The sequence below is a fragment of the Plodia interpunctella genome, chromosome 22 (genome assembly GCF_027563975.2).
Source record: "Plodia interpunctella isolate USDA-ARS_2022_Savannah chromosome 22, ilPloInte3.2, whole genome shotgun sequence".
In the NCBI taxonomy this organism is placed as follows: Eukaryota; Metazoa; Arthropoda; class Insecta; order Lepidoptera; family Pyralidae; genus Plodia; species Plodia interpunctella.
In genome coordinates this window covers 1087481-1111856 of record NC_071315.1, presented here as the reverse complement: position 1 = coordinate 1111856, position 24376 = coordinate 1087481, and the positions used below count along the sequence as shown (strand labels likewise).

General features: G+C 35.1%; 2 protein-coding genes across 3 annotated transcripts; one reads left to right on the top strand and one right to left on the bottom strand.

The window, feature by feature from the left end:
* The first annotated feature begins 111 nt into the window (after window positions 1–111).
* On the top strand, window positions 112–24314 carry LOC128679983 (uncharacterized protein). Of its 2 annotated transcripts, none has more exons than XM_053762558.2 (5): window positions 112–471; window positions 16932–17014; window positions 18108–18218; window positions 18553–18682; window positions 23615–24314. In XM_053762558.2, the coding sequence occupies exons 1-5, from the start codon at window positions 421–423 to the stop codon at window positions 23729–23731; spliced, it is 492 nt and encodes a 163-aa protein (XP_053618533.1). In that variant the 5' UTR covers window positions 112–420; the 3' UTR covers window positions 23732–24314. The 2 variants fall into 2 exon arrangements, with proteins under 2 accessions (XP_053618533.1, XP_053618531.1); XM_053762556.2 differs by lacking the exon at window positions 112–471 and adding an exon at window positions 12652–13104.
* On the bottom strand, window positions 21750–23314 carry Orc5 (Origin recognition complex subunit 5). Its single transcript, XM_053762554.1, has one exon. The coding sequence runs from the start codon at window positions 23202–23204 to the stop codon at window positions 21813–21815; it is 1392 nt and encodes a 463-aa protein (XP_053618529.1). The 5' UTR covers window positions 23205–23314; the 3' UTR covers window positions 21750–21812.
* Window positions 24315–24376: the final 62 nt, after the last annotated feature.

The following is a 24376-nucleotide window of genomic DNA, read 5'->3' as shown; positions in this document are numbered from 1 at the left end:
CCGAATTCGTCGTAGGTAGACCGTACTTTATATTTACGCTATAGGTATTTTGGTAGATATGTATCGGTACGTATACAACTACTGCTTTCTATAGGTACCTATACTATGCTTTGTATTCACTCACTGAAGAGCGAGGGAGGCTGTGGGCGTGTGATATTGGTAGATGCAGCAGTGCCGGCCGGCGGCACAAATAATTTCATTCATAAACCCAATTCCCATCAAATTCTTTAATGGAGACAGTGATTTATACCATTAACAGTTAAAATTTAGTGCAAGTTTAAAGTTAGAACGCTCCGCTGCCTCTAACAAAAGTAACATAAATACAGTGTGAGAAAATACCAAAAAAGAAATTATTTAATAAAATAATTATTTTTTTAAGTGTGTATTTTTCAGTGGTTGTAAAATTTAATTAGTGTGAAAATGTCTGAAGGTTTGGAATACGAGACCATCGTCCAAAACGGACCTAAAAAAGTAAGTGGATTTTTAATAAATATATTTTTTTAATGAAATGTGGTTGTAGACATGAGAATTCAAGTTAGGTAGCTATGCTTATATGAGTTGTCTGCGTAGTAGACGTGGATGCGTTTGGAAGAGGTGGGGTGAAGTTGACTATAGGTCTGTCTGGGTGCATTTTGTTAGGTATAGGCATGCAGTTGCGCCTCGAAATGTCGTCTGATGCTATTTCCTGCGTTCCGATTTAGGTTGACGGCAATTTACGCGAATGCAGTTACAGTTAAATAGTATAAAGTAGATTGCTTTGAACTCGTTATAGAGAAGACGCTTAACGGTACAACAATTCTTCATATTGTGTGAAATCTAAAGCTTTTGGAATTAAGCACTTTGCCTATTACCTTGTTTGTAATGTAGTGCAATTATAGAGGCAAACAAGTAAAAAATTACTATAATTGAAATAATGGTCCTTCGAACCGGATACATTAATTGTCACCTAAAGTTATGTGCTTACTTTTCTTTGTTGATGACTACCGTAAAATTATGATAAAACAGAAAAAAAAAATAGTTCTTGGAAGACATGAATAGGAGATCACGTTTTACATTTTAGGAATCCAAATGACTTCTCGATACTTTAAATGCGATAAAAATTACAGCTCATCTTATTCAAAATTAACTATTAAAATGGCTATATATAATTACATATTGTTTACACTTACTCTCTCTAGGTACTTATCTGCAGTAAATACAAATAAGACAATTAAAAAAACATTTAATTGGTAACAAACTAAATATACTTAATGATCTGTGATAACAATAGCACATGTCACAAAGTAGCTTCTATTAAATTACGTGTTGGATATTGGAGTTTACACCAATTTTTTTATTTAGATATAAGTGTGTATTTATAAGTATTTTTATTACCTCCGAGTCACCAAAGTACTTAGAAGGAAAACAACTAGGTACCGAAAATGGGAAGGCAAACATTACAGAGTTTTTATTTCGTCCAGTAAATACTATAAATCAATATATTTTAAATAAGCAATTATTATAAACACTATCTGTGCTCCGAAGCTTCGCTCCCGTAGGAATTTCGGGATAAAAAAGTACCCTATATGTTATTTTAGGTTATATTCTACCAAATCCGTCCAGTAGATTTTGCGTGAAATAAATAAATAATAAATAAATATATTAGGACAATTCACACAGATTGAGCTAGCCCCAAAGTAAGTTCGAGACTTGTGTTATGGGATACTGACTCAACGATATATTTATATTTTATAACAAATATATATATAGATAAACATCCAAGACCCGGGCCAATCAGAAAAAGATCATTTTCCATCATGACCCGACCGGGGATCGAACCTGGGACCTCTCGGTTCAGAGGCAAGCACTTTACCACTGCGCCACCGAGGTCGTCTAGAAATATAATATGAAATAGAAATAGTAACACACATACTCGTACATCCTCGCGAACTTTCGCATTTGTAATATAGTAGGATTATACCTATCTACTTATAACGTCGCCAATTTATATGTACGTTTGTTCTCCGAAACTGATAACGAATTTCAACAAATTATAGATGTAGATAACATCGATAAATCAGTTTGATCGTCAAAGTCAAATCAATTGTTCAGGAATGGGGCCTTTACCTGCAGACAGACACTTTCACGTTCAAATTTACAATTATTATTTGTGTCATAAAGCTATGAAAACTGACAACATAAGACTTAGGCACAATGTTTTTAAACGCCTTTACCTTTTTTCTTCTCTAACTAAAGATTATTTATTTTTACAATTAATTAAAGAAAAATACTAGCAACTGTGTTCTAAAAACAATAATGAATCCACGATGGCTTAAAATTTTTTTTCACGATGGCCAAATGTTCTTCATTTTGATCGTGATAAATAATAATGGTTCGTCTTGGCGGGGGCACTGCCGTGCTCCCAGATAACTCGTTCCTGTGACTCATACTATAACCATGGGGATCGTTGGGATACGGGATTACTAGTTATGCCGAACTATCGATAGTTCCACTATCTATGATACTATTAGACACTATTAATATTCAAAATTCTTACCAATGATGATAAAAGAACAGAGAAAGCTATAGAACCGTTCATACATGAAAGAAATGTGCGTACTTATAATAATTTTGTTTTAAGTTTGTGATATCATATAAACAATTTTTCTTTCTTACCTAAGTATATAACTTTTTCCTTTTTACTATATGAATGAATATGAATATTTATTTCAGCACATTATACAATACCAGACCATATTATATTAGTACGAGACTGAAACAACTATGTTAGTAAGAATTAAAATATAGGTTATTGTTTTGGACACGTAGAAGAAAAAATTGAAAAGAAGAAAAGTTATATATGACAAGAAAATGTGGGATTTTTTTAAAATATGTAAGCTTAACTTTTAGACCACATTACAGGAAAAACATCTTTATTTTTTTGAGCGATTACACCTGAATATATGCATCAGGTCAGAGAAGTTAGTTTATTTATAGAGAGAACCTCCTTTTTTGGCACCCGGTTTAAAAAGGTTCTATTTATTTATCATGCATTTACCTACCTACGTGTTTGATGTTTGAAGTCATAACAGATATCCTATCTTATCGACCATCAATAAGTTTGCTAGGTATTGTAGAATTATGTCCTATTTATCGTTCATACAACCATCATACAACAAAATGATACAATATTAAGTAAAACAGTTTTAATGTAAGTATACTTATATTTTGAAATATTGTAAGTGAAAATTTACATTGCGAAATAAACTTTATAGATTTGCCAATTTTCATACTAAACAAAATAAATCAACAAAAACACCAACTTTGGATTGGAGAAGGCTTAAGATCATTCGTAGGTAACTTCTTTGGTAAATACATGAATATGAATAAATCAGTAACAAAACCTCCGTCTCCATAAAGCCATAAATATTTCCTTCAAGCAGAGAACAAAAGAGACACTCTTCATTACACAGCCAATCTCCAATCAACGTTGAGCATGAGCATTGCAGGAAAACAGGAAAAGGCGGGAAATATTCCTGTAATGGCGGACGCTTGTTTGTCAAATTGACTTCGAGTCTTCAACTTTATTGTGCTTCACACAAATCGAATTTTGTTTTCCTGTGCTTGCTAATTAGGTATTGTAGAAAATAGTATAACGTAATTTTCAGTTTTTATTTAATGTTATGTTGTTGTTGTCTTTATTATGATAAAGAACAATTACTTAAATTATAATAAACAAATATATTAAAATTCGAACCGAGGCATGCATGGTTTATTGAGCCAAATGGAAATCAACTATACCAACTTAACTATACTTTAGACCGCAAAACGCACTTGACATTTATTATATTTATTATTAGGCTTCGACGTCCCGCTGAAGTAGATGCCTCTCTTTATAAGACTTCTGTAAATACAGATTTTATTGTTGTTGCCAGACTATATTCATAAAAGATAGTATATTCCAAATAGGTACTTATTAAAATCCTATCGGTAATAGGAAAACAGCATACAGGTATCCACCTATATTTTAAATAAGGGTTCCGTTTTTACCTTTTGAGATACGGAACGCTAAAAAATGACACAAACATGTCTTCATCATTCGAATGCATGGAAATCTTGTTTCAAATTCTTGTTACATTCCGTTATGTCTAGAAAGCACCTAGTTTTCGTCGAAAATTACGGTGTCATTTCTTATATTACTCATTCAACCAACAATGTACCTACTTTTTTTTTTTTTTGTTATAGGTACTAACAGTTTTTTTCTGGGATTTAACATAGATTTATTAAATCCTAAATGCGGAAATATGTTTATTTGTTTAATATTTCTTCACCTTTCTTACTCAACCAATATTCGTGAAATTTCAAGTAGGTACGTATATTTAAGTATATCAGATTTTCATCCCGGAAAAAAGAACGAGAGTGGAGTAGCGGACAAACATCAAAGATGGACCCGGGTCCATCCCTGTAGATGATGTACAGGGGCAATAACTATTAACTAAATATGAAAATGTTTATGTGAATGAAAACGTCAAATATTTGGTAGGAATGAATCTGAGGGGCGAATCTCAATAAAGACGTACCTAAGTAATAATCAAGTACCTATTTGAGAAGCACGAAGAATAAATTTAAAAAGTTATAAATGGCGGGAACTTTTTTACAGAACTGTCAAAAAAAATTTTTTTTAATTTTCTATGTTGTTTGCTTTGTAAGTAATATAATCTAAAGAAGAAGTCTACACCTGTCTCGTTCCTGTTCGAATGCTATTAATTTCTTGCGTTAACACACACATATTTCCAGCCACCCATGACCGTTTCGGGTCGGCGGGCTGCGTCACTAACAGATTATATAAAACTAGCTACGTTTTGTGCCACGTGTGTGTAAGTAGCAATACTTATTAGCAAAGTAAGGCATGACGACACGCCGCCATCTTAGAAAATGAAAGAAAATCGCAGCGGAGATTTTGATAGGTATTATTAGTGGCAGTGTGATAAAGTGCGTCTTAATAGAAACTTACCTATCTATACTCACCTAATACAAACTCATAATAAAAAATACAAATGGAACAAAAAAATAATTTGATAATAACCTAGATAGGTAGAAGGTACTTAGGTACTTAATTTCATCTTTCATGCAATTCAATAGGCAGATATAATATTGTATTTACTGTAAATTCCTAAATTTTTGTCATCCTACCATATTTTCTCCTTGTAAATGTTGAGATTAATGATCGTCAGATATACCTACCTACCTAAATACCCACTAAACTGATCTTTTGCGTTTGGTCGCATGTGTGAAGCGTAGGTAAACATCCGCAAAAATTTTGACACTTTTGATCCAAAATATCCCCAGAAGCGAAGCACAAAACGTGTCTACTCATGGTCTTCGCTGTCAATAAAAGGCCGTTCAAAATCTGTGTAAGTGTTAATCTTGTTGGCGGGCCATTGACCCCGCCTACACGCGCTATATCCAATTTGGTAAGTTTTTATACCAATGATAAAACTCGTTACTGTTTTCGAGTTGGATAGATTTGATTGATTTCGTCGGATTTTTGATTAAGCTAAATAATTTTTGGAAGTTGGAGGCAAGATTTCTTTGCGAAAATAAATATATAAGTAGGTAGGTATGTACCAATAATACAATTCAATCGTTCTATTAATTTACACAAACGCAATTTGAATGAAATGTAAAGAAGAAGCGAATTTATCATGCCTTTCAAAACTTAAACACGCTTTCTGTTTTAAAGCTTAAATTTTCAGTTAAACCGCAGACGGTCAAAGTTTTGCAAGGTTTGATTGCTTACTAGCGTTCCAGCTTCGTTCGGGTAAAACCTTTCACTAGGTACCTACCTATGTATTTAAAAGAACCCACATCAAAATCCGTTGTTTCCGTGGTTTTAAAAATCTAAACATATATAGGGACAGATAAATATTGGGAAGTGACTTAGTTTTATACTATGTAGTGATACAGACATACTGACATATAACTCGAACCTTGACCTATTGCCCAGACTCGCTAAGTACCATATTGGGAACCAGTCTCACTTGGTTTCTTTATTATGAAAGTAGATGCCCTTAAGTTTAACATTACGAAAATACAGAAATCAAGCATTACAATCAATCAGTTTTTTTGAGGAAGGAATCATTAAAAAAAAATCAAATAAATGTTATAGATTACAAGATACTTTTATTTTATTAATTTATTTTTTCATTGTAAAATATTAAATTTCAAAAATTATCTTAGATTTCAAAAATTCTTTCACCATTAGAAAGGTACATTATCCAAGATTGCCATAGGCTATATTTTATCTCATAATTCCCACGGGAACGAAGCCCCGGGCAAAATCTAGTTTATAACATACGTAACTACTGTGTCTCTTCAGAACACATTTTAACTCCAAGTTAACTGTTATGCGTCTATTTTCGATAAGCCAACACATTAGCTTCAGAAAATCCGTATCGGTGACTCAAACCGACAGCCAGTTAAGTCTCTTGTAGAAATAACTGCGGTTCAAGTTTTAAGTGTGAAATTAATGTATGGAGAGAATACATGGATTTGTGTTTGAATATTTCACTCTTCACCTATAGAAATTTATGGATTTTTGAGAAATCATTACAATGGTTAGACCATTAACATTAAGTACTTACATACTTAATAATAGAATAAAGTGGGTTCCCGCTGTCTGTCCCTATGTATGCTTAGATCTTTAAAACTACGCAACGGATTTTGATGGTTTTTAATAGATAGAATGATTCCAGAAGGAGAAGGAAGGTATATAACACTAGCTGTTGCCCGCGGCTTCGCCCGCGTTAATTTCCCACGGGAACAGTTATTTTTCCGGGATGAAAGGTACCCTATGTCCGCATAGTGTAAAAAAAGAGAGAACGCGAGAACGCAATGAGTGTATAGGTAGTGTTTTCCGTTTGATCTGTGGTTCAGTCATGGTTTTAATAAGTACTTCGTACGTTTAATAAGTACCTTCTAATTTCATGGGTTCAGTATACTACCTATATTTCGACAAATGCCTCAGAATTATTCATATTAATTGGAATATTAATAAATTTCTTAAATAAACACAGTCAAAAATATATGGGTCGGTTTTTCTAAATTGTCCCATGCGAAACGGTTTATCAATTTACATACATTTAAATAAAAACAAAAATGGATCAATCGGTAACCAAACATATTGCTTTGTTAACAGTTTACAAACCTTAGTTAACAGTTTACAAAGATTTTAAATTTAGAACACGGTCGTTTTTACCTGCCAGGACAGGAACCATCTCGAATCGATTTCACAAAAATAAAATAGATCCACAAACAAATACGGAAGTGCTCACCATAGAGCATGTGTGTTGTCCACAATAACTCTTTGTATGGGATAATGGACCACTGTCTCTGTAGTGCGATGACCGCAACTTTGTGTGTACAGTCTTCATATTATAACGTTTCTTTTATCATGTACCTTAATAGGTTAGAAATAGTTACGAATTTCCACTGAATTTTTTATTTGTTGTTGACTGTACACTAAAAACGCGCAATATTTGATAGGTCACGTGAGATTCAGAAATTAGGCCTTCACAGGCACTTTTTCACGTCTATTCTAAATTAAATGATATTTACCAAAGCTACAAACTTCTAGTATGTTGGAACGACCACTGCTGAGAAGAAATGCCGAAAGAAACTCATTCGAACAGTGTTGGTCCCTATCATGCCAGAAGGGCTTACCATTTTTTAAATAGAAATTTATGGTATAATTTTTTATCAGTAATATAACAATGCATGAAAGGATTATATATATATAAAGTCCTCTGCCGCGTCTGTCTACCCGTCTGTCTGTCTGCGACCACATTTAAGCGCGGCAGCGGCGATCGAAACGCTCCTGTGAAATGCTCCGAGAACCGTTATTTTGATTTTACCCGGGCAAAGCCGGCTCGGCCCTCTAGTTCTTCCATAAAACGTTTCTTCACATCTCTTCCGATCATTTCTTTCTTGGGCTGTTGCACCAAATCCAAAAATACATCGCCCCGACCCCTCCCAACACGTCCTTTTTGGTCAAACCCAAGAATATCCTGGACACTGGCACCCGGCCAAATGTGGGTTCGAGGTCGTTTGCAATTATATATTATAAAGTCAACAAGAAGTATTGTTCGGATTCATGTTGTCCATTTCTGAGTGATAAATCTACATTGTAAATAAATCTATACTAATATATAGTAGGAAAGTCAAATATTGAACTATTGTGCCGATTTACTAGAAAGGTATGAAGGTATAATGTACCGTTGTATTTAAATAACAAATAAATAAAGGAATCTTTATGCTTTTTACCTCCGACCTCGTAAGACATCCACGCACAAACCATTTAGCGGGTGAATTTCACGAGCGTTTTCAACTCCGTAGGTTGTCATTGGTGTTTATTAAAATTTACCATATAGACAGTAATCAATTTAATTATCCCATTTTATAAATAAGTAAAGTACTGTTACAGTGTTAATTTTATAAATGTTTAATTAAAACAAAATGATTCTTTATTCAAAAATAATGGTCAGACACGAATGAAACGCAACACGCCCCGTTCAAACGTGAAAATGGTATCCACGAGAGGATATGGAGCGGGCCTAATCTAAGGCTGACCACACACGCCTCAACAGAAATACCTATTTACCTGTACCTATGGCAAATCAAAAGGTAAATGTAAAATTACTCAAGCATTTCTTAGTATAAAACTTAATCAATTTCATCGGTATCAATATTACACAAGCTTATAAACAAGATTTATCAATTATTTTTCAAGTAGTTAATCAATCAGTTGTTTATTTAAGGTTGTGAGTCCAATAGGCCAGTGTGTTCTGTAACTACTTACGTCTTTAGCCCTTACGGGGTAGACAAAACCTAAGTTCACCGTGTGTACGCGGGTCGCGTTGCGCATACGCATTTGTTAAAATGTGGTCGTCCAAATCAAATCAAAAGGGACCTTTTAGCGGCTAGCACTTAGGTCTTTATTGCCGTTGTTTTGTATTGGAACCACGGCAATAAAGGCCTAAGTGCTAGCCGCCATAAAGTCCCTTTTTATTTGATTTGGACGACCACAAATTATAAAAGCACGTGTAGGTATAAAACTTTCTTCCTCCAACTTTGACGAAAAAGATTTTCGTGTTGAAGAGTGGGTTCACAATTCGTCATTGAGTTTAACCCTCTTAGTTTACCTGTGTCTCTTCATCCAAAGGTTGGCTGGAAGAAATTGCATCAGCGATAAGTCCGCCTTTGCACTCATTACGTATGTATATCTTGTTGTAACTTAGGTATAAATCCTTTGTGAATGGTGCAATAAAGAGTTTATCTATCTGTGCCGTTTTATATTCTTAGAGTGGGTACACAATTCGTCATTAACTTAAACCTGCGCCGTTTTATATAAAAGACGGCGGTGTGCAGGTTAAAGTCAACGTCAAAGTTGACTGGTCCAACCCACTCTAATTCGATAAGTTCAACGAACGCGTGCGTCACAGTATATTTAAATCAGTGTGTTAACCTTGCTCTCTCGCATTGCTCGCATATGGCAAATACGTTATTTTTTCAACATGATTGACAGTTTTAACCGACATCCTAAATGATAAGTTTTAATTAACCCGTCGATTGCGCAGAATCGAGACACAATAAAAAAAAACTTAAGTTTGACCAACGCATTCCACCGGTTCGTAAGGTAGACTTAATGATTCAACCTACAGACATATTAACCTAAACCCGATTGCAATAGGTTCAAAGTTAATAAAGCAAAAAATATTCTTCCCTTAGGTATATAGGTACTTGAGCCAATCAATTTCTGTGTTCACCGGAGAACACAAAAATACCTATATAAAATCTGTGTTCTCCCTTAATATTTCGTTACCATGCATGAGTGATTAATACAATAAATCTTTACGATTGAAATGTCTGTTAATTTCTATAATTGAAATATTTATTTTTTGTACATATCGATAGATATCGATATATCTAATTCTGTTTTTAACCCCCGATGCAAAAAGAGGGGTTTTATAAGTTTAACGTGTCTGTGTATCAGTCTGTGGCATAGTAGCTTCCAAACAGTTTATCCAACGATATTCGTTTAATTTTTTTTTTGTGTCATATCATAGATAATTTTATCCCGAGTGTTCTTAGCCATGTTTCATGAATATCGGTTCAGCCGTTCAAAAGTTGTAGCGAAATTAATGTTGAAAGTTTTTTACTTAGTTTAACAAGTAACATGGTTTGTATAGAGACATCCTTTGTGTGAAAATCAATATTTTCCTCAATGTTGTCACAGAAATAATAAGTATATCAACGTTTTTTTCTTTATTGATATTTCATGAGGACAAAAACTTTAAAAAGTTGATAGATCCCATATACAGAGAGCTGGCCGTTGCCCGTAGCTTCGCTCGCGGCGAAATCTGTCAATGTAAATTATTTTTATTAAACGTGCATAGGTACAAACTTCCACCCCAATACCTGAACTCTGGAGGCATAAATTTGAAAAATAGTAGAAATGTATCTGTTTTCATAATACTTACCTAAGTATCTACATAATATATATATATATGTAACATTTTTGTAGGTAAACACAAAGTCCAAACGATAATTATCCCTTTTTCCTGTTGACATGGGTTTCTGCGAATTTATTTATAGAAACACCTACACTCCGTGCGTTGGTTCAACCTGGTTTAATTATGTCTATTTATAATGTGTTTGTATTCGAAGTATATTTCCTCAATTTCTGTGATATTTCCTGTAGATCACCAGTAGGTACCTATATAATATATAGGTCTAGCTAGGTATATGCTATATACTAGTGGCCCGTCCAGGCATCGCTCGGATAAAACCATAAGAAATTATTACCTGAACATTCCTCAGAAATCACTATCTATTACTGAAAACCGTACAAAAATCCGTCCGGTAGTTTTTGAGTTTATCGCGAACAGACAGATAGTTTTGTAATACCTATGTAAGAAGTATGTAAGAAATGTATTTTATTTAAATTATTTATTTAAATGTATGTCTATACCTCTCTCTTTATTTCACAAATAAATACATAATATTTTTTATTTTAATAATAAAAAATTATTACAATTACAAGATCATATTAACATTTCCATACATCACATGCCGACGTAACAATTAAAATTCTTAATTATAGTTATAGTCAATTATAATCGCACTTATCTAGTTTTCATACCGCTGAATATTACGTGCCATCCAACATAGTAATACTTACATGCGCGAAAAGAATATTAAATTAGATTTGTCTACCGTAAAACTATCTTCTATTTTGGTGTAAACCAAAGACGGAAGCGGGAGCGGAAATATTTTTTCTGTCCGTTACTAATGACCATAGCTTTTTCTTCAAATTGATATATTGAAAGCAATGGTAAATTATGAGACCTAGAGGAATATTTAATCTAATTGTACAAATACTTATTAGAGAACATAGAATTTACTGATCTTTAAAAAAAATATTTATATCTTGAAAAGATTTTCTTCCCGTTCAAGCAAAGTGACAACGTAAAAGGTGGAAAGGTGCAAGGGACAAAGTTTGATAAACACAACCTATATTAACGCCCTCATAACCGCACAGTATGTTCTAATCTAAGGAACAGTTCGTCATGAGGAACATATGGGTCAGTAGAAACTAACATATTCATGAACGACGCTTAGTCACGTGTTGAGGCGAATTAAAAATGAACAAGAATATTATCAGCACACTTGAAAAGAAGTTATATGTTGGTTTTTATCATTACTTACAAACATACATAATATTAAGACACAATACAATGAGTACATCTTTAATCTATAATGTTTTTATTTTTCGCTTTTGGCAATCTTAACTAATATTATTAATGCGAAAGTAAGTTTGTTTGTTACTTTTTCACGCTTCACCTGCTCAACCAATCTTCTTGAAATGTTTCATACCTACACTTAGTTTTAAGTACGGAGAAGGACATATGGTGCTTTTTATCCCGAAATTCTCACGGGAGCGAAGGCCTTTATATTGTATGGTATGAAGGTAAGTATAACTGCTGAAATATCACAAATACGGCTGGACGGTTTATTTGTTGATTTATAGCAAACAGTTTATGATTTGGACCGTCCCATATTTGCTCTAGTTTATGTATTTTCACTGAAATGAAAGTGATACTGTCACGCCTCAGGAGATGCATACCTAGACGGAGGAGGTGGGTTTTTAAGAGGAATTCCTTAATTGATCGATAGTGTGGAGCGACTGATTGGTTTTAGAGAAATCATTGTCTTATCCGCAGCCACTTGATGTTGCGCGGGGCTTCGCTCTAATGGGAATTTTGAGATAAAATATAGCCTTTAGCAATCTTGGATAATTTACCATTCCAATGGTGAAAGAATTATTGAAATCAGTTCAATAGTTTCGACAAAACAAACATTACAAACTCACAAACTCTCTTTATAATAATAGTAGTAAGATGTTGGAATTTTTGAGGTCGTTACTGTTGTCTCTCTCTCATACTCGCGGGCTTCTGGTCCACAGAAGCCAAGGAATCGCATACCTACATACATAGAAATTAAAATATTATAGGCAAAAACAAATAAGGAAAAAGGTGAGTCTATGGTACCTAAGTACCTCCAAAACCAAAATAAGGTCACAAAGAAAAATTTCCACTAAAAACGAAATCGCCGCGTGTCATACACGACAGCAACAATCAAAAATTTCAACCACAAAACAATAAACTTTTCATTATAATAATTTAAAATATTATGAGAAGATCCCGGAATATTTGACAAGATAAAATGAATACGGAACCAGATTTTGTCGAGGGTTCATACAAAACACTACAGAACCATATAGAGAAATTGACAGAGAACCAGAAAAACATTATAGCGAAATTTGATAATTTGTCAAAGAATGTTGAAGATTTTAAAAAAGTTTTGAGTCAGTTTTCTGATAAAATTGTTGCCTTTGAAGATGTGAGTAAGGATAAGAAGAAACTGAAGGCGGAAATCAAGGTTTTGAAGAACAGGATAGATGAACTGTACGCTATAGTGAAGGAAGGGAAGGAAGACAACACTTCCTGCCCTAGTGATGTGCAAGATGTTGAGTCTTGCCATTCGGGTTTTTCTTGTTCATCTAAGGTACTTTCACTTAAGACCCATCAGTAACTAGTAATTTGATGTCTCGCTCTTCACGGGTTGTCTCACTCCATTCGTGTGAGACAGTGATCCTTGCGACTTTCGTGCGGTTCCAAAATTTTCATGAGCTGCTAGTATAGTCCCATCAGTAACTTCGTTGTCCGTCTGTCTGTCAGGGCCCTTTTGTATTACAAGCTTTTATTTAGTTTCGTCTGTCACGTTTTCTGTCTGTAATCAAATCAAAAGTCTGTCATGCAAGTTAGATGTAGCTCCTACTTCCAGTTGACCTACAGAGTCGAAATTTCCCACATCGCTTCAGTTACCATGACAATGCATTATTATGATAAGCATGACCTGATGGTGCAGCCCGCTTCGGCTTCAAACGAGGGAACTCCTCAACCGTTTACAGCACGGACATGGGTTTCTTTTAAAGCGTTAAATGCCATAAGATCTCATTGACGACAATAAAAGGTTGTGGCAAAAATGACATTTTTGTAAAAAAAACTTATCACTGTGACTGTGAAAACACTTATCGATTAAATCGTATGAGGATTAAGTATATATATTTTGCGATAATATCACAAGGTGAATAAAACCATTAGGGTTACGACTCATTGAACTACAATTTAGCCAGCACTGGCCTTATAGAATTTCGCGTATACGAAGTATTCTAACATGTCGTAGATTCGATCTCAAACCAAGTTACACATTTTTCTTTCCAGCTATTTCAGTCCCACTGCTGGACAAAAACCTTCCTTAACACAACAATGCAAGCAGTTACATAGTGAGGCTATATTACAAAGTAGCTTTTGCCCGCGGCTTCGCTCGCGTTTATTTCGTGCGTCCGCTCATAATTTCTTATTGTCAATATCTCATAATTTCTTATTAAGCAACGTATCGCGATGAAACCTATACCAGATTCTAAGTTAGACCTTCCGCTATAAAACTGTTTAAACCGCATCAGATTCTGTCCAGTAGCTTTTGAGTGATGCGCGAATAAACATACAGACACACAAGACTCCAAAAATTTTTAGGGCTTCTATTTAGTCCCATAAAGACCCTTATATTTTACTTTATTATCTATGCACAGACAACCTGCTTACAGTTTTAATATATGTATAGATATATAAGTATCATTAGTTGGTATATAGAATCTAAGACATAACAGAAAATAGCCAGAAAACGACCAAAAAAACGATCATTCACTTCGGCATATGGAGAAATCTTATTAACACAATTTCTGTGGTTGGTCATACCTCAAAATTGTTTCTCTGACCATAAAAGGGAGGAATAAGAAAGCCGGTTTTCTTGTTTTTATCACGAGATTCTTGTCTCGTCGAAGGATAGGCACAGTCGCCGCCAAGCACACGTACCCCATGTGGTGTGCTTACAACGTCTGATACAACTAAAAAAATTTGCTGTTGCCATAACACCCGCCATGGGATGTGTGTGATTGTACCTAAATTTCGTAAAGAAAATAAATATGTATGGACATATCACACATATAGTTGGCTCCAAAGTAAGTTCGAGACTTGTGTTATGGGATACTAACTCTAATGATACTATGTTTTATAACATATACATTATAGATAAATATCCAAGACCCGGGCCAATCAGAAAAAGATAATTTTCCATGTTCACCTGACCGGGGCTCGAACCCGGGACCCAAAGTGTAGCAGTCCGGCGTGATGGCCGCGGAGGTCGTCACACAAAATAATTCGATCATGGATTTAATAAGTACTTCAAGTTTATAGAAAAAAAAATCAACAAAACACATAAATATGGTTTCTGGAACATGTTTTACGCGCTTTGGACAAAATAATATTTTTTATTTGTTTGTTATATATGGCGGATCCTTATACGTGTTACCCTTGCTTCTCAATCCGTGCACCTTCTGTTCAGTTGTGTTATTACTTAGTCTATGGTTTCATTGTAGCGAGGAGCCTACTTAACTTTCTTTTTAATTATTGCCACTAATTAATCTCACAGATTGTATAAAACGCGTTTGAGAGGCAATTAGTTTGGGGAAAGACTTTTCCAAATATAATGACTATTTTGTAAACAAGTGTTTCGTAATGAAATGGGGACGAGGAATAGAAGTAGGGCTACTAATACGTCCCGTATACATGCGGGACAGTCAACGTTTGACTATACTGTGTTACATCATGTCCCGTATTTTGACAAGGGTCGTGACCTAAAAAAGTTTTTCGCAAAATGGCCTGGCCTGGTGATCCATTATGTGATCGAAAAAAGGTAATTCGAAAAAAAAACTGCTTGTTCCATATATATTGTAACAAAAAGAGAAATGATTTTAATTTTAAATTTAAAAACTTTTCGGCCATGTTTGAAACTATGGCATGGAACGAAAGAGGCTTCGCACGCGTGGGAGTTTTGAGATAAAATATAGCCTATAGCAATCCTGGACCTTTCTAATGGTGATATAATTTTTGAAATCGGTTGGGTATTTTTGCATATTACCCGCCTCAAACATATCTCATTATAATAATATAGTATAGATTTCATTGGAATACAATAAATATGTGTAAACTACCTTTAATAAAATGCGACTTACTGTCAATTTCAACAAAATTTAACACATCTTAACAATCAGGTTAATTAAGCAATTTGGAGCAAATTTAAATGGAACATTTTGTGGTCTAATTGATTAGAATGTCGACAAGCTCGCGAATAGATGTCGCCAAGTGCTCTTATTTACTAGTGACAATTTAATTAACTGGAGTATTTAATTTGTTTTTATCATGGATTTTATCGAACTTGAGACTGAAGATTGTTTAGTTATAATTATGTAATATAACTATAAAGGTAGCTTGGCACTAAGCCCGCCATATTGGTCCACATTTATTCCAAAAATGTGATAAAAATAAGTTTATGTCCCTAAGAACATTAACATAGTTCTTCTAAATAATTTTTTGTATTGTATTCCATACATTTAAATTTTGTACAGTCAACAACACAACAATAAAAATCAAATTGATTGCAAAATTATCGCATAATAGAGGTAAATAGTAACTAAACTCTCTCCTTTTGTCTATTATTTTTCTTGTTTTAATGGAAACCGATAGGAAAAGTGTCACTTTAAATTTCTTGTAAATGATTACTATGCTACCACCTAGGATTTCGTTAAGTATTGATGTAATTATGACTAGATTGTTAGATAATATTTTTGTCAAAAGCGCTTTATTTGGTAACTGCCTGACAACTCCAACGTTTCAATCGACTGGATACAGTTTATTGTTACTTAAATTCATCGCTTTTTACTATTATCTATTAAATTAAATAGACTGCAAAGTTACCTAACCGTACAATTACTTACTTCCTCTTCAATTTTCTTTTAAATTATCAAAATCAAGACTTAAATGAGAGATAGAAACAAAAATCTCTATCATACTTCCTACTAATATTATTAATGCGAAAGTTTGTAAGGATGTGCGTGTACTCGTATGTATGTTTGTTACTCATTCAAGCAAAATCTACTGCACGGATTGTTATGAAATTTGATATACACACAGGTAGAATATAACGGAATAACACAGGGTACTTTTTATCCCGAAATTCCCACGGGATTGAAGCCCCAGGGCGCAGCAAGTTTAGATATAAAAATAATTTGTTAATAACACTAAACATACCACAACAAAATGACAATATAATTAGTTATTAAGTAAGTTATGCAAACAAAAAGATATTGCTTAAAAAATTAAGGCAACATTGCGGTACGTAATATTATTTCGCTTCACAGACGATATTGTCAAGAGCGCAAACACTTCCAATAAATATATTAGGGACTTTAAATGTTTTGTCCACCTTTCCAGGTGACGATGACCACTGGCATCGACCGCGACACGATACGGTCCGCGTACGAAGACGTCAGGTCAGACGCCACTCCCACTGAATGGTAAGAACTTTTCATTTTTTTTTATCAGTATATGTATTCAAATCATTCATTCACAAATAAATAATTCATAAATAAATATTAGGACAAATCACACAGATTGAGCTAGCCCCAAAGTAAGTTCGAGACTTGTGTTATGGGATACTAACTCAACGATACTATATTTTACGACAAATACATATATAGATAAACATCCAAGACCCGGGCCAATCAGAAAAAGATCATTTTCCATCATGACCCGACCGGAGATTGAACCCGGCACCTCTCGGTTCATGGGGCACTCACTTTACCATTGCGTCACCGAGGTCGTCGAATTTTTAAAGAACACAAAATTCTTTTGTCAATTTACATACTTGAGGTAGAAACATTTGTGAAAACCAATGCTCATTTATTCCCTCGTCTAGCTGATGTTGTATTGAGGAATCATCGAGATATCTATCGATTAGGCATGCACCCATTAAAAACTGCTTTACTCGGTAAAAGCATAGTATGTATGGCACCGAAAATTTACAACAAAATTAATATAAAAGCTTAAACTTAAATCTATTTAAAAAGCACCTCAAGTCTTTATTAACTGATATGATACTTTAAATGATTTTTTAATGACAGACTCAGATAGATTATCGAGCTAGTATATATTTTTGTAGTGGACAGCATACTCCTCTTTATTTATTTATATTTGCATACCTATATTCGGTAAAACATGTAGGTTTAATTTATTTTAACATCAATTTGTATATTTGTACTCATGTTTTTGGTAAATATTTTCTTTCTTTCTTTAATTTATTCGAATCATTCATTTGCAGTTTATAAGGTACCTACCTACCACCTACCAAGGGGCTACCTTGAAACTTAATGCCGCACAAACAATTTTTTCCCACGGAGCGACGTCCCGGGGCGCTGCTAGTGTAATATATTGCTTCCACACTATTGACGAACTCAGACAGATGCCATCGCGAATAATGAACGTACGTTGCGTAGGTTGCATGTGAGCTTTACTCCAAGGAAAAGCCAGCAATGTACGTCGAAACCGCCAAAGTTTAGCTGTTTTGCCGATAGTGTGGAACCGCAGTAAAACAAAAGTATGCAATGACAGGGCGGTGTTCAAATTCGAGGGCGCGCGCATCGTGTGTTCGGCGCGCGGCAGCGACTTCACAGAGTTCCGTACACAGTTCGCGGACGACGAGCGTGCCTTTGGATACCTCAGGTGAGGCCACAAATCACTCACCCACTAGGGTGAGTGCTGTGGGCTACATAAACTCTCATCCTCACGTGTTTCCTGGTCCATCCTCGCGTGTTTTCTGTTTCCACAAAATGTAGAATTATGTTTTCTTTTAACACCACATTGTAAATAATGTAAACTCATGTTTTTGCAAATAAATGATCTTTGTTTTTCATCCTCGCCTTCATACATTTGACATCTTTGCAGAAAAGGCTGCGGTGAAACGAAGTTATTAGCCCTTCTTCCTTGACTATATATTAAACCTTTAAATTTCGAGGGTTTTGTACAATATCTTTGGTAATTGCCAATTTATGTGCAGGTTGCAAATGGGCGATGAGATGTCCAAACGCCGGAAGTTCCTGTTCGTGACGTGGGTGGGGCCCAACGTGTCCGTCATCAACCGCGCCAAGATGTCCACCGACAAGGCCATAATCAAGGATATCATCTCCGTAAGTGTCTTCTATCAATGTTTCCATACTCCGTGAGGATATCATCTCCGTAAGTGTCTTCTATCAATGTTTCCATACTCCGTGAGGATATCATCTCCGTAAGTGTCTTCTATCAATGTTTCCATACTCCGTGAGGATATCATCTCCGTAAGTGTCTTCTATCAATGTTTCCATACTCCGTGAGGATATCATCTCAGTAAGTGTCTTCTATCAATGTTTCCATACTCCGTGAGGATATCATCTCCGTAAGTGTCTTCTATCAATGTTTCCATACTCCGTGAGGATATCATCTCCGTAAGTGTCTTCTATCAATGTTTCCATACTCCGTGAGGATATCATCTCCGTAAGTGTCCTCCATCAATGTTTCCATACTCCGTGAGGATATCATCTCCGTAAGTGTCCTCTATCAATGTTTCCATACTCCGTGAGGATATCATCTCCGTAAGTGTCTTCTATCAATGTTTCCATACTCCGTGAGGATATCATCTCCGTAAGTGTCTTCTATCAATGTTTCCATACTCCGTGAGGATATCATCTCCGTAAGTGTCCTCTATCAATGTTTCCATACTCCGTGAGGATATCATCTCCGTAAGTGTCTTCTATCAATGTTTCCATACTCCGCGAGGATATCATCTCCGTAAGTGTCTTCTATCAATGTTTCCATACTCCGTGAGGATATCATCTCCGTAAGTGTCTTCTATCAATGTTTCCATACTCCGTGGCGTGGTGCTACCGTTTTTCTCTTTAGATACAGATATAGTATCACGTCTACATTTCTTACGGGGTAGACAGAGTCAAGAGTTGCGAAACTCGGTGGCCACGTTATAATCTTATGATTGGAATCCTTTCCCCTCGATTGACTTTACAATCTGGGGAGGAGAAGCAGCAAACGCATTCTTTATCTTTCTTTCGATTTGATACCAGCATTAAAATTAAAAATATTATAATAGACAAGCTTTTAGGTGGTAAACATATTAGCAGCCGGGGCGGGTTATTAATATTTGTAAGTCGTCTGTCAGTTCGCAATAACAACACGGATTTTGATGCTGGTCTCACCGATAGATAGTATGTTTCCCGAGGAAGATTTAGGTGTACAATTTATTATGTTTTTAACCTCGAGAGAAGCCGGGACGGACTGCTAGTTATTTATATTTGTAAGTCTTTGAAGACAGAGCATTTATTTCACCATGTAAGTATCATTTAATGTGATCCATGACCATATGATTCACAAATAAATTTTAATAGGTATTTTTTTCGCTCCTATTGAGTTTTGGGTCGTGATTGTGGCCGGCTGCGTAGCGCGTGCATTACAATGCCATACAAAAAACGCACGTTCACAGCACAGTCGGTGTTTAAAAAAAATAACATTTAAATAGTTAGTCCACTTCTTGTTTGGTCCGATTTTTCTCGCGGATGATGGACGCCGCGCCGCGCGCCAAGCGGCCTAATTACTATATTCACAGTGTACGATGCATTCATAAGATAACACAGGTTGAGCTTGTGAATCTATGTTATGAATTCCCAGCGAGTACTTTCCCCGTGACATCGTGACCGAAGCTCACGTTTTTATAAATTTCCCGATAATCTATTCTGCATGTGTTTTTATTTGCGTTTAGTTTTGTTCAATAGATTTCCTGTTATAGTTGAGGTCTTTCTACGTTTCGAATTCGAGTACACGCAGAATGTTCAGAGGGCGAAGTACGGGTTTCCATTTCACTTCTCATTATCGAATCGATTCGAAGTGAGACTCAGCGAACCAATCACATTGCGGTGTGGTTGTCGTCGCGTCACAATGGCGCACTGTGATTGGTCAGCTGCGTCTCACTTCGAATCGATTTGATGGTGAGATGTAATTAGCAAAGTCGCGCTACGCACACAGTAACTTAACATTCTACGCCTGAATTGAAGTGAAGTTTCATTCAGGCTACTACTATTTAGACAATTTATTATTGATTGGCGGCCTGTTCTGGCTTCGCTCGGGTAAAAACTTAATTACAATAATTTATACACCAAAACAAACCACCAAACAATGAAAATCAGTTTTTGAGTTCATAACGAACAGACAGACAGACGTGCCAGAGGACTTTGTTTTTAATCCTCGACGCAAAAAGAGGGGTGTTATAAGTTTAACGTATCTGTCTGTGGCATCGTAGCTCTCCCAAACGGATAAACCGATTTTCGTTTAGTTTTTTTTTCGTGTCATAGATAATTTTGTCCCGAGTGTTCTTGCCATGTTTCATGAAAATCGGTTGAGCCGTTCAAAAGTTGTAGCGAAATGAATATTGAAAGTCGGGGTTCTTTTAATTTGTCTAACAAATAATTAATAAGTAAGAATGATTTATAGACCTCGTGCGAAACCGGGCCTATAGTGTACAAATATTTTCGCTTCTTACGTTTCCATTATAGCTTAAACCGTAGGTATTGGTGTCGTATCCAAAATCAATTATGAATGCACTCACTCGTAGTGAGTCACACGCCGTCCTTTTGTCGTCCGTAAAACCTTATCACGGCTGCTTATCGCGAAACTTAGGCTTCGTAAGTACGTTAATGCTACAATCTATGCGATTTTGAATTACAAATATGAAACACTAGCGGCGCCCGTACCGTCTTCGGATAAAACCATAATCCTATTACCTACTAATATTATAAAAACGAAAGGGTGAGTACTGTTTGTTACTCTTGCACGCCAATCCTACTTGGACGGATTCTTATGAAATTTGGGACACGGGTAGAATATAACCTGGAATAACACATGGGGTACTTTTTATCCCAAAATTCCCACGGGAGCGAAGTCCCGGGGCGCAGCTAGTAAATTATACATCTTAAACAACTCCATTGGTGAAAACCGTACAAAAATCCGTCCAGTAGTTTTTGTTGTGTTCATACAGATAGTAGATAGAATGAATACTGTGAATATTGTTCACGTGATAGGATTCTATGTTGTTACATGTTTGTAAGTCAGTACCATAAACAGACCCTGGGCAACGCTATACAGCTGAGGATACAACTAGAAGACGCTCAGATGAGATTTAGGGGCAATACCTTCACATCTATAAATTAAAGAAAGTTGTAGCTAAGTTATTTAATACACAAATTACAATAAATATAACTTCATGCGTGCATTAACACATTATATAAAATCATACAAGTACTTTCTAACATTGAATCCGACTGTCTGTGCCACAGCTGTAATGAAATCGTAACCGACGATGCACTTGTATTTTGATACATCCAAATCGATTTCCTTACTGCCGGCAATCAACTTCAGTTCCACCAGTGTTGCAATTTGAGCCAGTAAATTACTTGTCAAACCTAATTTTTCCTCTAAAATCGCATAAAAAATTGCAAGTAAACGATCCAGGGTGAATACTTTAGGACCAAGCTGTGTATTCAGTTTTTCACTGATTTTCGCCTTAGCTTTGACCTGTTGCTGTCTCTTTCTTTGTTTACCATGATTTTTCATAAATAATCTTTTGTCTTCCTTTGGTGGATTGTAGCTAGCAAGATATGCCGCTATAAGTAGAAATTTTGCATAGTAAGGCAGTTCAAAACTCTGCGCAAAAGTCTTGGTTGACATCAATTCCTCCTTTAACATATTTTCAAACTTACAACCTTGTGACACATAAGATTCACTGTTTTCTTTCCCCGGTGACTGTTTGCTACCTTTTTCTGTACTTATTCTTAAGTATAGTAATTCTAGGCTTGTTTTTAATATTGGAGAAATGTGCCTCCATAATTTTGTCAAGTCTTGAGCTTGAATCTCACATTTTATGATTGGCTCACAATATTTCGCAAAGTTCACTTTAGCCATGTGTTGTAATTCAATGATATCTCTACACGGTCTGTAGAATACACTCAAAAATGCATTAAGGAAATTAGCAAACAATTCTGGCTTCTCAAGTTCACTTTTTAATTCATCGTCAACATTGTGATTACTAAGTATGTGGTGGACGAAGGACTTTTGATGCAAAAATATGATCTTGAATAGTTCCTCTTTGTTGTAGTTAGAGAAATATATAGTTATGGGCTCGCGGACGCCCATTTTGAAGTTGAAATTATCGTAAATTAGATGAGTAACAAATATAGTGCAAATATTTAAGTTGCAAAGCTCTCTCAGCCTTAACAATGTACACATAAGATTCTGATCCATACTACGTAATCTTTCAGCTCTGTCAAATACCAATATAATAGGCTCGTATCTGGAGGCATCTTCAGCTAAACGGTTCAAAGCATTCGTTAAATCCAACATAGTTTCACATTTCACATGAAAGTCATCGCCTCCAACGCCAGACAAGATCGTCTCGAACATGATTTTCGATGAATAACATTCTATACAGTCTATAATTACATGTTTGTAGCACAAAAACTGCAATATTGACTCGATGCACAAACTTTTGCCGGTGCCCATGTTGCCACTTAAAAACAAAGAACACGGTAACGGTTCATCGTGATCTCCAAGCAAATTAAATAATTCGTTTAACTGGGCTTTTCTACAAGGTATTTTTGCACAAAACTCTTCCATTTTGCACTAACTAATATAATTAAAACATTTGATTTCAGTACCTAAACTATCAACCAACGAACTTAACCTTTGTTGTTCGCTTTTGTTCGTAGAGTTCGGTTATTTTTATGACATTGACATACCGAATTGACGTTTCATTTCGCGCGTTTCGCTTGAAGCTTTATTTACGCGCGGTTCTCCTACGCCGAATCTCATCTCTTGTATCTTGTCATGATGCAATACAAATTCGCAGCGCATGTGAAAATTTCCTGTTTTTCATTCTCAACTATACAAACCTTACCTACCTTGTAGTATAGTATTTGTGTACTAATTTCACAGGAATTGATTTTAAAAAATTACCCATGCGTTTTGTTTATACTTGCAACTTTTCTGTGTTCATTTCTTGAAGTCATGAGAAATGTTTTTTTTAGAACTTTGCGGTGGAACTTCAACTGGAAAGCCAAGCTGAAATAGACATCGATCAGTTCAAGGACACCCTGAACAGGGCAGGGGGAGCGAACTACGGAACTGGCATCCGAGATTTATGAATTGCACAATGTTACAACAAATATTCTTACCACAAGCTACCGAGATTAGCCTCTACTTCAATGAAAATTTAAAAAAACAGTATGCATTTTACGGTGGTAAGAAATCATTTTACAAGACTGGACCATCATTGGGTCGACGGTTTTTCTAAAATATTAATTATTAGTATGTATCTAATATTTTTTTACGATTGAACATTGTAATTAGTCATTTCGTAACAATTTTAGTCTTATTTTTGTCATGTTAAAGATCTATTTATTTTTTTAATTAACGAAATTGATACCCACTCGGTGAAATTTATTTTGTACTGTAAGGACTTTTTCATTTATAAAGGCATTGTGCAATTACTTCTTTGGTACCGTAATTTAAGGGTTTTGCCAAAAATTTTAGCAAATGTTGCCATGTAGAAGGCGCGTTAAGTGCATTTATTTTTGTCAACATGTATTTTATGACCATGTCGAAATTTTACGACGTATTTGTATACAAAATTTGGATTTTATGGGCTTTTATACATTGAATAGTTATAATTATTACGCAGCATATTATTATTATCGATAAACCAACTGAAATTAAATTAACCAACAATATAATGGAATTTTATTTTTACCTTTTTAAAAAAGCATCAAGAATAAAAAATAAAACAAAAA

Bases quoted from the DNA above. Each gene is read 5' to 3' on its own strand.
- Orc5 (XM_053762554.1), bottom strand. From the start codon at position 23,204: ATGGAAGAGTTTTGTGCAAAAATACCTTGTAGAAAAGCCCAGTTAAAC.
- LOC128679983 (XM_053762556.2), top strand. From the start codon at position 12,763: ATGAATACGGAACCAGATTTTGTCGAGGGTTCATACAAAACACTACAG. The intron at 13,105-16,931 runs GTACTTTCACTT...CCACCTTTCCAG, and splicing joins GTTTTTCTTGTTCATCTAAG to GTGACGATGACCACTGGCAT. The intron at 18,219-18,552 runs GTGAGGCCACAA...ATTTATGTGCAG, and splicing joins CGTGCCTTTGGATACCTCAG to GTTGCAAATGGGCGATGAGA.